The following is a 13,520-nucleotide window of genomic DNA, read 5'->3' as shown; positions in this document are numbered from 1 at the left end:
TCATCAGAACTGGGTGCGGCCCGACTCTGTTACACTGTGTCATCCAAGAACAACTGCCCGGGTCTGGCAGGGAATGTCATTCTAGCCCGGCAGAGGCCCGCAGCGTGGGGCCCGCCTGCGTCACGGCAGCCAGCGCTCCGGACCAACCTCACTGACGCCCAGACTTCAGACAGCCTGGGCAGCCTTCCTGGGGCTCTGCTCTCTGACACTGTGTCCCCCAAAATAGCCTGAGGGCCCTGAAAACACTGCCCCCCTCTTCAGTTTCCCCCAACCCATCACGTCCATAGTGGGGATCCACTGTTCACGTGTTTTTAAACGTATAATGGCGTGAATGGCGAATGCAGAGCCATCGGTGGTTGTCAGGAAATCCTAATCACCATTTTCACCCAAACGCGGAGTCTGGGTGTCTGGCTGTTAGGCGTTCCTGCGGGGATCCGGAGGAGCCCGGGACTGCTTTGTTCACCTTCATGGGAACAAGCGCCCCGGCTCACGAGAGGGGTGGGTGGCTTCGGCCCGCCCAGTGTCCTGCGTCCTGTTCTGAAGCATCACCATCACGTACCACCTCCAGGCCTCCCTCCCAGCAGCGCCAGGGCGTGGACCCGTCCCTCACTCCTGCTGTCACCCCGGCACCCAAGCATCGCCAGCATTCTGGGGAAGTCAGTTTCCCTCTTGCCCTGTGAGCTAAGTAGAAACACAGCTGCTGTCTGAGGTGAAAGGACAGCGCCCGCCGCCTCCAGCCTTCCGGGGGGCTCCACTCCAGGGGGCCGGGGAGCAGTGGCCGTGCCCCAGGGGCCCTTCTCGGCCCCACCAAAAAAGCGTCCCTGCTCCCTGTAAGAGCAAGAGACCCAACAACAAAGGTCCGTTGTTTATGTGGTAAACAAAACTACCTGGGCGGCTCGGGGGAGGTGATTACCTCAGCCCTTTCTTAGAACAGCCGCTTCAGTTGAACCTGGGAATAAAAAAAAACACTTCTCAGAAAGATTAGCATTTGCATCACACAATCCAACTTCCTCTCCTCCTCTGAGCCTCTGTGTGCTCTCACACCCTCCTCTTTCCAGTCAAGGACATTTCAAGAGGTCAGTGCCGCCCCCAGTTCTAAAACTCAGTGTTTGCCTTTGCAGGGACTTTTCCAACTCTACCTAGAAAAGAACTAACCAGAACTCTAGCGCTTGTGGTCAGCCAGCTTCCGGCTGCGGCTTCAGTCAGCCTGTGAGCTCTGACAGAGGCAGCGCCGCAGGGCTGGCAGCAGCCGGCTGGGACCAGGGCAGCTGGTGCCTGGTGACACGGGTATGTGAGGCGCCAGCAGTGACTGGGCCCCTGGAGCACGGACCCCCGAGGCAGCAGGCAGAGCCCCCCCACACACACACCGTGCACACACCACGCCAGGAGGGCCCGTGCAGCAACAGAACAGCTCAGCTGAGGGTGACTTTCTCAAACACAGCAGGAGCCCAGAGGCTGAGCAGCGTTTCTGCTCTGAACAGGCACACAGGCAGGCTCCGTCAGCACGGGCCGACCTCAGGGTCTGGGGGGCCGGGGCCCGGGCTGCACCAGCGTCGCCCAGCTCACAGGCCAGCTCAGCCTGGGTAAGTCTGAGCGAAACAGAAAGTACCTGGAGCTGGGTGGTCTCTCCGCCCCCATCCTGGTGACTGGGAGTCTCAACATCAGAAGACCTACGTGCTCTGAGGACTCCTGTGGGTGAGGAACCATGAACAGCTGCTTGGGGTGCAAACCAAGTGGAAATGGAGAGAACAGTTTGGCTAGAATTGCCGATGAATTTCAACTACCAGGTACCCCGTGGTCATTGGAGATACGCCTTCATGCTCCAGGATGACTGTCTAATGGCAGGAAAGACAGCAGCCCCATGGCGTCTAGAGTTCTTGAATTGTCTGAGCTTGAGCTGGTTTCCCAGAGTTTAGGATTCTAGTGGGATCCCCCACTTGGCTCTTCATGGTTGGACACAAGGTCAGAGGAGCAGACGTGGGGCTGGCGAGCACCCAGCTGGGCAATACGCCTCCTGCCTCTGCACTGAAGGCCCCAAGAGATGGAAAATGGCTCACCCCTCGGGTAGGGACACGTGGCCCCTGGCACTTGGAATTTTCCTCATCTTTACATTTAAAATTGGATTCAATTTCATGTTCAGCCCAGGGACATTTCTTGAGTTTAATATAAAAATATTTTCAGTTTACCGTTAGCCAAACTAGATATTCTAGAAGGACTTTCTATGGCTCCAGGGACAGGCAGGGCTCCCTGCCTGGATTGCTGGGGCAGAAGGTGAGGGAGGGAGAGAAGCCGCACAGCTGCCTTTGCCCACAGGCCCATCAGGCTCCCGCGCGCCCCAGCAGCCCCAGCGTGCGGAGTCGCCGTAACCACAGCCGGGGGTGAGCACAAGGGGCCTCTTCTGTCTGCAGCCCTCGACAGCGCGGCGCACGACATCTGCACTTCTGCATTTGTTCAAAGACCTTCTGAAATCACTGCATGGAAAGCCAGACTCTCACGTTGCAAAAAGTGGGTGGGACCCTAGAAACGCTCTTTCATCTGTGGCGCTTCGCCCACTCGCCTCAGAGTACGGGCAGGACCCGGCCTGGAGCTCGCCCTAGCGCCCTTCTGAGTGGCTTTTGGGGACCTCGTTAATGTGGACTCTCCGGAACTCTGGGTTTTCTGTATGTGTGGCGCGTCTGCTAAGTAAATGAACGCAGAGAAGATTTGAGAGCCAGGTCGCAGCTGAACCTAGCTCGCGTGCCCGCGATGCCATGTGCAGCCGCAGGTGGGTGCCAGCTCCTGCGCCCTTTCACCCCCACCTCAGGCAGGCAGACTGACCCGCAAAGAGACACTGGCTCACCACCTCCACCCCCTGCATTCCGTACCCCGCACTCCTGCACCCCCCCAACTCCAGCCGAGCTGCCTCCAGCCCACAGGAATGACCCTGAGCTGCCCACACCTGGCAAGCCCCTCACGCTCCCTCCCTCCCTCTCTGTCCACGCTGCGTAACTGGATCACGGTCCTGCCTCACTGAGGAAGCCCGGGAGGCTCAGGTATCCTTGTGCTAAGGACAGAAAGGACGTCCTCAGGTACTTGTTGAATATATTTTTTAAAAGCTTCCAAGATGACTAAGGATGCTTCTGCTTTTGATTTGAATCCAAAGAACTACCCAGTTGCCCACCCCTCTCCCCAAATATAAGCAAGAACCACCACCTCCAATTTGTGGGCACCAGGTGACGTCCCCTCTGAAATGCAGGACTCGGGCCCTCTCCCCCAGGATAACTGTGTCCCTTGCAGGGCTCGGTCATCTGCGTAGCAGCCACAGGAGCAGGGCGGCTGACCTCCAGGCCTGGCCTGGCACCGCTCGCCGCCTGGGGGTGCTTGGAGACACTATGCGGTGTCTCCGGTCTGAGAGGTGCAGTGGGTGCTCCGGTCTGCTCTGCTCTTCGGGGGTCAGCCTGCATGTGCGCCACAGTCCCCAGGGGACTGGGGCAGCCTCATGCTGTGTGGCCTTGCTGTCCTGTGCACTGGGCTGCTCCAGCAGCCCCGCCCCACTACCTCTCCTTCAGGGGCCTGCGTGCCCTCGTCCTCCGCATGCACCCTCAACAGTTGGGACCATCCTTGGCGCTGCCCTGGGTGGGTGTGGCTGTCCCCCGGGATTGACCTGGCGGTGGAGGCCATCGGCCATGGGTTGCCTTGGCTACCTGGTGGGTCTCTCCTCCACTGTCCACACACAGCAGGAATCTTTATAGACCTGGCGGCAGGTTCCAGGCTGGCTGTCTGAAGTTTCCCTTGCTCATGGCCATGTAGGGAAATGAAATGAATACAGGCTGACATGCAGGTGGAGGGAGTTGGCGCAGAGTGTTTGGAATTAGAGGGGGAGATGGTCCTACCCCTCCAGTGGTGACGTGGCCACTGAGGTCCCCATGGGCGCACTCGAGTGGACGGTGAGAGGATTTTCCCTTTCCACCCCACCAGGGGTCTGTGGTCTGCATACTAAGTGGCGGCTGTGCGGCCCCAGCTGTCCGACACATGGCCCAGAAGCACCCACGGTGCCTTCCTGTGACGTCTCCCCATGGGGTCTTGTCTGGCCTCCACGCTGCTCGATTGCCTCACTTGCTTTTTAATATTTAGACAAGTCTCGTGAAATTTTCTTTTTACACTCGAACATGCGGATGTCTTCCATTGTAGCTAGAGGCTGCAAACTCAGGTTTCCAGGCCGCCCGGCATGCCTCACCCTGAATTGTCGTTTCACTGGATGCAGCCAGAGCCTTTGGTTTGCGTGGCGCCGTGGCTGTCTCCCGGCTGCGGTGGTGGAGTGGTCGAGAGGCCACGTCTCCACAAAGCCAGAGATAGTTACCATCAGAAAGTACCTACACAGAAAAATTCTGAGCCCTGTTGTAAACACAAAGCAACAGCAACAAATTGTGTGTGTGCATGTGGGTGGGTGGGGCATGATTTGTGTTGGAATGTCTCCTAGAATTTGTGCTGATGACAGCAACATGGCCAGGTGGGAAGTGACACGCGCTATGCGACGAGACCGTTTTCTTCCCCAAACCTCCTGCCCACTAAGCTTTTCTTCCTGTTCCTTCCCGCCTCTCTGGACAGGGGTGTCTGCGAGGCCTGCTCCTCGGAGGACGCAGGGCGGGTGGGGGCAGGGAGTGGGAGGAGGAGCCTGCCCCACACTGCAGGGAGGATACTGGTGCAGGCGGAGCTGTCCCCGGCAAAAGGACAGAGGGGGATGGGGCGGGGCCCGAATGCACCCAGCCATCATTTCAAGCTGGAAGGAAGAAGGAGCTCAGCCAGACGACTGAGTTCCATGACTCGCAGGAAGGGCTGGTGGGGACTTCCACCTGCCTGAGCACCAGGCACACACGTCTGGTGGATGCCAGAGCAGTGGAGACGCTTCAAGGGTGCTGGCAAATGACTTTCCAAGTGAGAGACACGGCGGACTGTGACGTAATTGCTCAAGCGTGTGGAGACAGCAGAAGAGGGGGGACCCCTGGGCGGGCATTTCAGTGGTGCATGGCCTTGCTCGATGGGGTGGGGGGCGTTGGGCAGTGTGTGTGCGCTCAGTGCCACTGGACTGCACACCCAAAAATGATAGAAATGGAAACTGGAATGAGGTTTTTCCTATCATTTTTAAAGCCCAAAACTCTTCAGCCATGTAATTTGCAGAGATCAACAACACAGTGATATTCACAGACACAAATTGGGGATCTTGTGTGCAAGCCCGGTTCCCCATATCGTAAGTGATTTCTAAGAATTAAGAGTTCAGTTATATTCAATTAAAAAGACTTTCACTGAATGGTTTATTAAAAAATGACAAATTAATTTTGCGAGAGACAGAGACAGCCTCCGGGGCAGCAGAGCGAGGGCCCTGGCTAGGCTGGCTTCCCTGCTCGCAACTCCTAGCAGTGACCCGCTTTTTTTTTAAATGTGAATTTCAGGAAAGAAACCTTGACTGGTTCCCCAGGATGAGAGCCATGTCCTTGGTCAGCAGCGACTCGGAAGGAGAGCAGAACGAGCTGAGGCACCTGCAGGAGAAGCTGGAGTCCACGATGAAGCTGGTCACCAACCTCTCTGGCCAGCTGTCAGAGTTAAAGGATCAGGTAAAGAAAACGCACCCCATCTGCCAGACCACACCCCCCACCCCCCTCACACACATAAGACTTGATGAGGGAAAATCTCATGTTACAAACTGATGTTTCTGTCCCCCAGAAGAGAGGGATACGCCCATGAGCCCCCCGTTTGTCCACCGCCTCCCTTCACTGCCCATTTACAGGATCACCCCACGAGCGTGCTTTCAGTGCTGCTTAGGATGAGGTTTTAATATGAAAAACAGAACCAAAAACTGGGCAAAAGCAAATGACGTCAGTGAGGTGCTGTGCAAACCAGGCCGGGTAAAGAGGCACTAGCTTGCCTTCTTCACCGACAAGACTAGAGGCTATTTCTGGTTTTGCTTCTGAGTCCTCAGCTCTCCGCTCTTACCCAAGATGGTTAAATAAGTATCTGGGATAGACCAGCGTGGAGACTCCTTTTGGTTCATCCGTTGGCCAGACCCCTGCTGCGTGGCTCCTGTGCTGGGGCCAGCAGGGGAGGGGCCGGGGAACAGGCAGGTTTGTGCCAGACCTCCCGGACCCCTTTCCCTTGAGCCCCAGGGTCACCAGGGTCCCCTGGCATGAGGCGCGGGTGTGTCAGGACTTGCACAGGGCAGGAGGGGCGGTCTGTCCTGGCTCCTGAAAGCCACTCCGTCACCTTCACAGATGAGAGGCTAAGTTCCAAGCTTGTAGCTACCTGGCAAGACTGTCCCGGGGTGAGCTGCAAGGTGCGTCCGCAGGTGGCTCACTCCTGTTCCGTACATAAGGAGCGAAGGCCCCACCTGGGGCGGACACCCCCGGAGAGGGCTCCCCGCGTGCGTCCAGCAGCCCTGCTCTGAATGGCCCTTCCCCACTGAGTTACTCCAGGTCCCCCAGATAGCACTCGGCCCCCAGTTCTCCACTCTCACATGTATTAAAAGGCAAATAAGGACTCGTGGGGGAAGGCCTTGTTTGGGAAGGTGGTGACACTTGGTGGCCACCTGAAATGAGGAACAGCCGCAGGAAGGAAAACGAGGGACGCGCTCACTGCTGGCGTGTCCTGGGGCCGTCTCCCCGGCCAGACTGTGACCAGTGTCGCCAGCGCTCACCTGACTCATGAGCACATTCCACACCACCCAGCTCAGAGCCTTGGCATTTTTTAAACCCAAGACAGAACTGTCTCTGTGAAGCCAGAACACCTACGGCCGGGCTGCGTGTGGACTCGGGTGCATCAAGTGGCTTTAAAAGCCAGTTTAACCGCTTGGTTTCAGCCCTTTGCACATTTTTTGCTTCATAGCTGGCCCCTAGAACCCCCTTCAAAAAGCCCTTCCCCCACAAGTCTGACACGGAGCCACCTCTTGGGTAGCGCCACAGGCAGAGTGGGGGGGTGGGGGGTGGGGACATTCCCAAGGGCCGCACGGTGCCCAAAATCTCGGGGAGAATCCCTGGGGAGAATGTGCTTCTTTCAGCAGGAACTAGGCAGTGTTCTTGTCTGATTATGTAATTTCTAAGGCAGCTTTAATGCATTTACTTGAGAATCAACTTGTTGAAAAGACTGAACTGTCAACTTCAGCGCACGCAGCCGTCACGAAGCTCACGTTAGAAGTCCTGGCGCTGCGTTGCAGCCGCGGTCCCTAATTGGCATCCTTTTCCGAAGGGAATGTTTTCTACGCTAAAAACCAAAAGCCCCACGAATGATTTAATGAGCAAGAGGTTCCTGTAGGTGTTATTTAACAAACAGCCGTGAAGGGCCCTCCCTGGGCAAGCTCTGGGGCCACGGGACGGCCCCGTCACTGACGCTCTTTAGACCTCCTGGCCCGAGGAGCCCACGAGGGAGCAGCCGCGTGGCTGTCTTCAGTTTTAATCTTACGGTTATTGACTTCTTTGTTTGTTGTTTTCTTAAACTCCCAATCTGCGGAGGGGTCACCGTGGCGACGTCAGTCAGGCCTGGGCGGCGGTGCCTCCCTCGCGCCGGGAGCGGGGCCGCGCCCAGGTCTCCTGACGTGCTCTCCCGTGGGTCTCCCTCCGCGAGATTCTGAATACGAAATGTGATTCTCTTACATTCTTATTCCAAGGAGGAGAGCTAATGTAAGAACCTAAATTTTTTTTGCATGTCTACTTCATAATGCAAAAGGGCAACTATCGAGAGAGGGTTCACTTCTTGGAAATGTGACTGCTTCTGCAGGACAGTGAACCTGGTCTGCCAGGAATACAAGAAGTGCTTGGACGTTCAGATGATGACAGCATGTTCTGATGTTTGGCATTTCTCACGCAAGAGGGTTATCTTGTTAACATTCACTGCGTAAGGAAGGAAGAGGAAAAGACACCATAGTTGCCCAGAGCTAGAAAGTGGAATGTTAAAGAAATCTTCTGCGTCTCTGTGCTCCTCACCCTGTGCTGGAACCACAGAGGACGGAGGTGACGTGTGCCCCCGAGGGCCCCACCGTCTAGCAAGAAAGACAAAGTGCATTTCTAAGAGGGCCACGGTATGCAAAGCCCCTCCACTGAGGCAGGAGCAAAGTTCCAAGGAGCCCGGAGAGGGAGGGAGGCCGGAGGAGCGGAGCTCCAGTCTTAGGCGGGTGCCTCTGAGCTGGCAGAGCTGCAGCTGGGGGCCGCCCAGGACAGGAATCGGCATGAGCAGAGGCATGAGACGCATGGCATGCTCAGGAATGGCGCTCCGTCCTGGTGAACGCGCTTCCTCCTTTGAACCCCACTGACAAAACCTCTGTCGCCCGGTGCAGCCCCAGCACGGGGTCACAGAGGAGCAGAACCATTTCCCTTTCTGCGTAGCCCTGAGCCTAGAGAGGGAGACACACACATGCCTGGTCGGTCGGCGCGGTAAGTGGGGCAGCGGCAGGAGCAGAGGGCCGGGTGGAGAGAGGGGGATGAGCTCAGCCTGCTCCGAGGTTGGTTCCAGTAATGACCACAGAAACCTCCCCGGAACTGGGGTTCAGTGTAAGAGCCCGGGGACTTGGCGAGGACAGGGCCCGAGCCCAACCCGGGACTGTGTCTCAGAGTCGCTTTGCTTTTACTCGGTGTTTTGGGCTCAGCGCCCGGGGCCAGGCCAGCGTCACGGGACGGCGAGAATTAGTTGTGCTGGTTTGGGTCCCGGGAGTTCGGAACCGGGGGCCTCCGTGCGACACGAGAGCAGTTTCCAGTCTGTTGAGATCTTTCAGCTGCATCTGACTTGTTGTAAAGCTGCAGGACTCTGCTTCTTGTTTAGAATGAGTTGAAAGAAGGAATGTTGACATTCAAGCTTATTTCTACGTTTCTCCTCAGCTAGGTGGGAATTTTGAAGATTTTTACATATTACAAATGGGATATTTTGCAATATTCAAAATAATTTTTCAGCGTTAGAATTCTGAACATGGTTAGTTACCTGGATCTGAGTCTGATGGGTTGTTTTCCTGATGGGTATCTTATCGAGTCATTTTTTTTTTTTTTTCAAAAGTAGGTAGAGAATATTATGTGAGAATATGCTAAGGGCAAGCTTTGGCCCTATTTGTTTTGATTTAGGTAACAGACATACAGGGTTTGTGTGTCCACCTATGTAGACAGACAGACAGATACGCACTAAAGGACCAAGGACACCTAGCTGGCCATACACTGACCACTCTTCTTATAGCACAGAGTCAGTTCCTGTGGGTTTTGTCTTAGTTCCCTGTAACTGCAGTTGGGTGGCGACTGCTGCCAGAGGGGCCAAGTGCTGTCTTCATCAGTCCCTGACATGACAGCCACTCTGCCTAAAGTTCATGGCAGATCAAGACAGAATTCAGTCAAATTTAGGTACCTACTGTGTGCTCAACTGCCGAGAATCTTCTCCCAGTTTGATCTCATTTGGTAAATATGATACATGTCACCAAGCACCTTTTTAACAGAAGTGTTCAAGTCTATGGGGGAAAAACCCAGAGTGAACTTGGCCTATTTCAGAGACAAGCAGTGAAAGGCTCCCCACACCTGCAGTGTCCCCTCCACCGGGGGCCCTGGGCCTACTGAGCCGGAAACAGTGGCCTTTGATCTCTGGTTTTACAAAGCTTCAGGTTGATTCCTAGGATATGCTCCAGTTTAAGGACCAGCATTATAAGGAACCAGAAAACAGCGTTAGGCAGCTGTGTAGACCTTTGCGGTTCCAGGAAGATGACTGCGAGAGTGGAGAAGCTGGCTACTGTGTACATCAGTTAGGGAGCTGCCCGGTCTGCAGGAGCGTGAGGTGATGGTTATCTTAGAAAGACAGACCTAACCGCTGGAATAGGACCACACTGAGGTCTCAGGGGAGAGTACAGGGGTGGAAAGCAGAATGAGCAAGACTCACGCTGTAGGAAATCCTGTATAAATTACTTGTTATAGAAACACTCAGTAACCGACAGGTTGAAGATAAGCTAATTTAACAAACAAGGTGGAGATAGACGAGTTTATTTGTAGCTAAATTACAGAAAAAAGTTTTAATAGCCAGCTGTAACGACTGAAGTGTTTCAGCAGCTGTAAATGTCCTTCAGTGGGCTTGAACTTACCACGATGGCTAAAACCTTTAGCTGCTAAATCTACTGCAGCTGTCTTACCGGACCCCACGCAGGGTTACTTGCAAAGACAGAAGCTGAGAGGAAAACTCTGAGCCACGTGTCCTAAGTTCCAGGCCGTAAGAGGAGCAGCTTCGTGGCATGACGACCCACACGTTTGCTCCCGCGCCCACAAGGGCCTCCTGGGTCTGACGCGGGCCGCGCGGGGTGCAGTCTGCCTTTAAAGATCTGTCACTGGCCTACGGAGACGCAGAGGCTGGCAGGACTGTCTTAATTCAGCTCCTTATGAAAAGCTTCATCAGAAGTTACCTTCTAGAAATATTCTTTGTGAATATTCTAAATTTTAAGAGAAGGCATCTCACAGGAGGCTAAAAATAGTATTTTGATTTGAAAAGATAACTGCTCTGTCATGAAAATGAAAGAATAACCATTTTTATATTCTCTCAGGATATTCCATACCCAAAATGAGTCTGAGGAGACCAGGTGTAAGCGTCACGGGGCGGTGGGCGCTGCCCTGAGGGCCTGACGTGCGTCCTCGCAGGCCTCCCCGCGTCAAAGGGATTATCATCCCAGCGGACTCTGAGAAACTGAGTAACCATAAGGAACTAGGTCTGGCTCCAAACCCCATTATTCTTTTCACTTCTATATTGTGACACTTCTCTGACATCAGCAAACCAGAAATCTAGGAGTAGGCTCCTGGGCCGCTGGTCGCCAGCCACGTAGTGTTTCCCCCATGCGGCCTTTCCGTCTTCACTGCTCGGAGTGCCCAGGATGCAGCGTGGGGCCAGGACCGACTGGGGCGAGAAGGAGGTTAATACAGAGAATTAACATGCCCCGGAACACCCAGAACAGCGCTGGCTGCTGAGAGAAGTGGTTCAGCAGTTGAGAGAATAGGCCCCTCTCGTCTCCGGTCACGAAGGCATCTTCCCTTGGGTTTCCCCCTCCCCTCGGTGTCTTGCGGCAGGACAGGCAGCAAGAGCGCCGCCATCTCCTCCGTGGCGGTCCCTCGGGGACCTCGGGGGCATCTCAGGCCTCGCCTCTTTCTCTCCCACACAGACAACTCGGGGGTCACAGGACAGGAGTCAAGACCCCAGGAGACCAGGCATAACCCCTCAAACCTGGCATTCTAAACACACCGCTTTTCTCGATAGTTCGATGTGTTGTCACCGTTGTAAACAGCCACCATTTTCCAATGAGACGAAATCACTTGGAAATGGATTTGGGAAACAATCAAGAATCCTTTGCTTTTACTGTTTTTTGTTTGTTTGTTTGTTTGTTTGTGAAACAAGCAGCAGGCGGTCCTTCTGAATGTCACACTGCATGACTAGGCCACAGAATCCCCCCCTGCCCAGGATGATGTCCTTTTTGAAGTTGTGCGAGTTTGCTACAGTGACGGGACACTGTTGGTAGAAAGTGGGTTTCAGTACAAACCATAACCACAGAGGTAAACCTATGGTTCAGTATGTGATCTGACGTACAGGAAGCGTCTGGGTCTAATGATGAAACTTTTTAACTTTCCAGATGACAGAACAAAGGAAGCAGAAACAGAGAATCGGTCTTCTAGGACATCCTCCTCATATGAATGTCAACCCGCAGCAACCAGCATAAGCAAGTGAAATAAAGAGCCGGATTTACCTTTTTTAATTATTATTAGTGTGGGTGTGGCTACTCGGTTCTGCATCGCCCACGGAGGTTACATCGAGGCTTATTAGTACATTTGTAAATACTCGGTTTTATACTGTATGTATATGATTGCTACTCTCAAGGCGTGGAGATATGCATTGTAATTACAACTGTTGGCACAAAGACATGTCATGTGTGCCAAAAATAGTAAAAATGCCTTTTTTGGAAGGACTGAAAGAAAGCACCTGATTTGCACTTGAACCAGAGAATAGACTCAAAAGTATATGACATGTATTTTGTATTTAAAACTAGAATAGCCAGTATTTATGTTTTTTATGAAACTGTGCAATACAGATGATGCAGTCACAGTCAGTTTGTAACTCCCTGTTCTGGGGGGAGCGCACATCTTTGAAGCTGGTGTGTTACGACTATGTAATAAATGGTTAAATGTCCAATGATGCTGCTGCCAAAATCCTATTACTAGTGAGTTCAGGCCCCTGGGCATTCTGCGCCTGTGACTATCCTGTGGTGATCCTGCTCCTCGTTGCTAGTGGCGTTAGTGCCTCTGTCTCGTCGCGGCAGTGCCCCCGGTCAGCATTCATTTTAAGAAAAGCAACTTTAGTTTCGAAGATCCTTTAAAGCTTATGAATTGAACATTTAAACTATTGCTTTAAATAGGAGCTAGATTAGAGGCTCAAACTTTAGCTTGTGAAGAAGTGGATGACTTTTTTAAAGGGAACTTTTTATGCAATGTCTGTGATAAATGCATACTGCTGGCTAATCAGTATCATCTCCTGGGTGAATTGTGGTGTCACTTTATAAAGCAATGAATAATCGACGGTTTCTAGGTTATCTTAGTCCAAACAGTAGAGCTGATTTTTTTCTTCATCTGAACCGACATGCTACAGTAGGTCAGGAGCATTAAAACTATCATATACATCCAGACGAAGGCCAACACGACCTCTCCCACTCGACCCGCGGTTGAACACTGACATGTTATTCTTGTGAAAGAGCCACGTTTTGATTTTATTCCTTTGTCACGTGATTTCTTGATGAATGAAAGTATGACAGGAAAATTTTGTATCTGTTGCCTAGTTTTTACCTGGATCTCATTTTACAGGAGAATCTCTGCAAAAAGTTTAAAAATGTATCCGGAAGCAGAGTTCTGAAATGAGCAAAGTTTGTAAATGCATATACGAAAATATTTAATAAATGATGCAGAATAATATACAGGGACGGCTGTGGCTCTCATTGGGGCATTCGTCTGTGTCTGAACAGCTACTCCATTATGTATTTCTCTAGGACAATTTGAAAGCATGACTAGGATGCTTCCCAGCATCAGAAAATGCTCACCCGTCTGTGGACCCCCGGTGAGATCCGCTGGAACAAACACTGGGGAGGTGACTCTGCAGTTGGTCCCTTCTTCTGGGTGGTGGTGCCCGCTCCTGGGGTGTTGCTCTGGGTGCAGCCAGCGACCTTTTGCAGGAAGCCCATTTCATCCCTGCTCGGTGGTAAGCGTCCTTCGTTCAGACAATCATTTCACAGAATAAGCCAGATGTTTGGCAAAAGCTCACTGTTCTAGTCTCAAAGCGGTGATCGCGCTGGCTGCTCTTTCTCACTGATTTTCCTGTGTTCAGGCAGCTAAGAATAACCACCAGCTAATGTTGGGAACTGGGTCAGGATTAAAATCCAGCTAAAAGACTAGTCATCACCGATGCTTCTAGTTTATAAATTTGATAACTCAAAACAAGTGAGTGATTTTCCATTCAGTGCAACCGATCTCCACAAAACTTTTCCATAGTAAGGCCAAGCAAAGATGGCG

General features: G+C 53.0%; 1 protein-coding gene across 5 annotated transcripts in view; it reads left to right on the top strand.

Moving 5' to 3' along the window:
• The window catches only part of ITPR1 (inositol 1,4,5-trisphosphate receptor type 1), a gene marked incomplete at both ends in the record, with an annotated part of 163,018 nt that extends 151,335 nt beyond the window's left edge, over nucleotides 1-11,683 (top strand). For all 5 annotated transcript variants that reach the window (XM_084248296.1, XM_084248294.1, XM_084248295.1 and 2 more), the window contains 2 exons: nucleotides 5,430-5,591; nucleotides 11,597-11,683. In XM_084248296.1, coding sequence (XP_084104422.1) covers nucleotides 5,430-5,591; nucleotides 11,597-11,683 — 249 coding nt within the window. The remainder of the gene's footprint in view (nucleotides 1-5,429; nucleotides 5,592-11,596) is intronic.
• Between the last annotated feature and the right edge of the window lie 1,837 nt (nucleotides 11,684-13,520).

The sequence above is a fragment of the Talpa europaea genome (assembly GCF_964194135.1).
Source record: "Talpa europaea genome assembly, chromosome: 11".
Taxonomy (NCBI): Eukaryota; Metazoa; Chordata; class Mammalia; order Eulipotyphla; family Talpidae; genus Talpa; species Talpa europaea.
The sequence above is the reverse complement of the archived record's forward strand: the minus strand, read 5'-3'. Positions and strand labels throughout refer to the sequence as shown.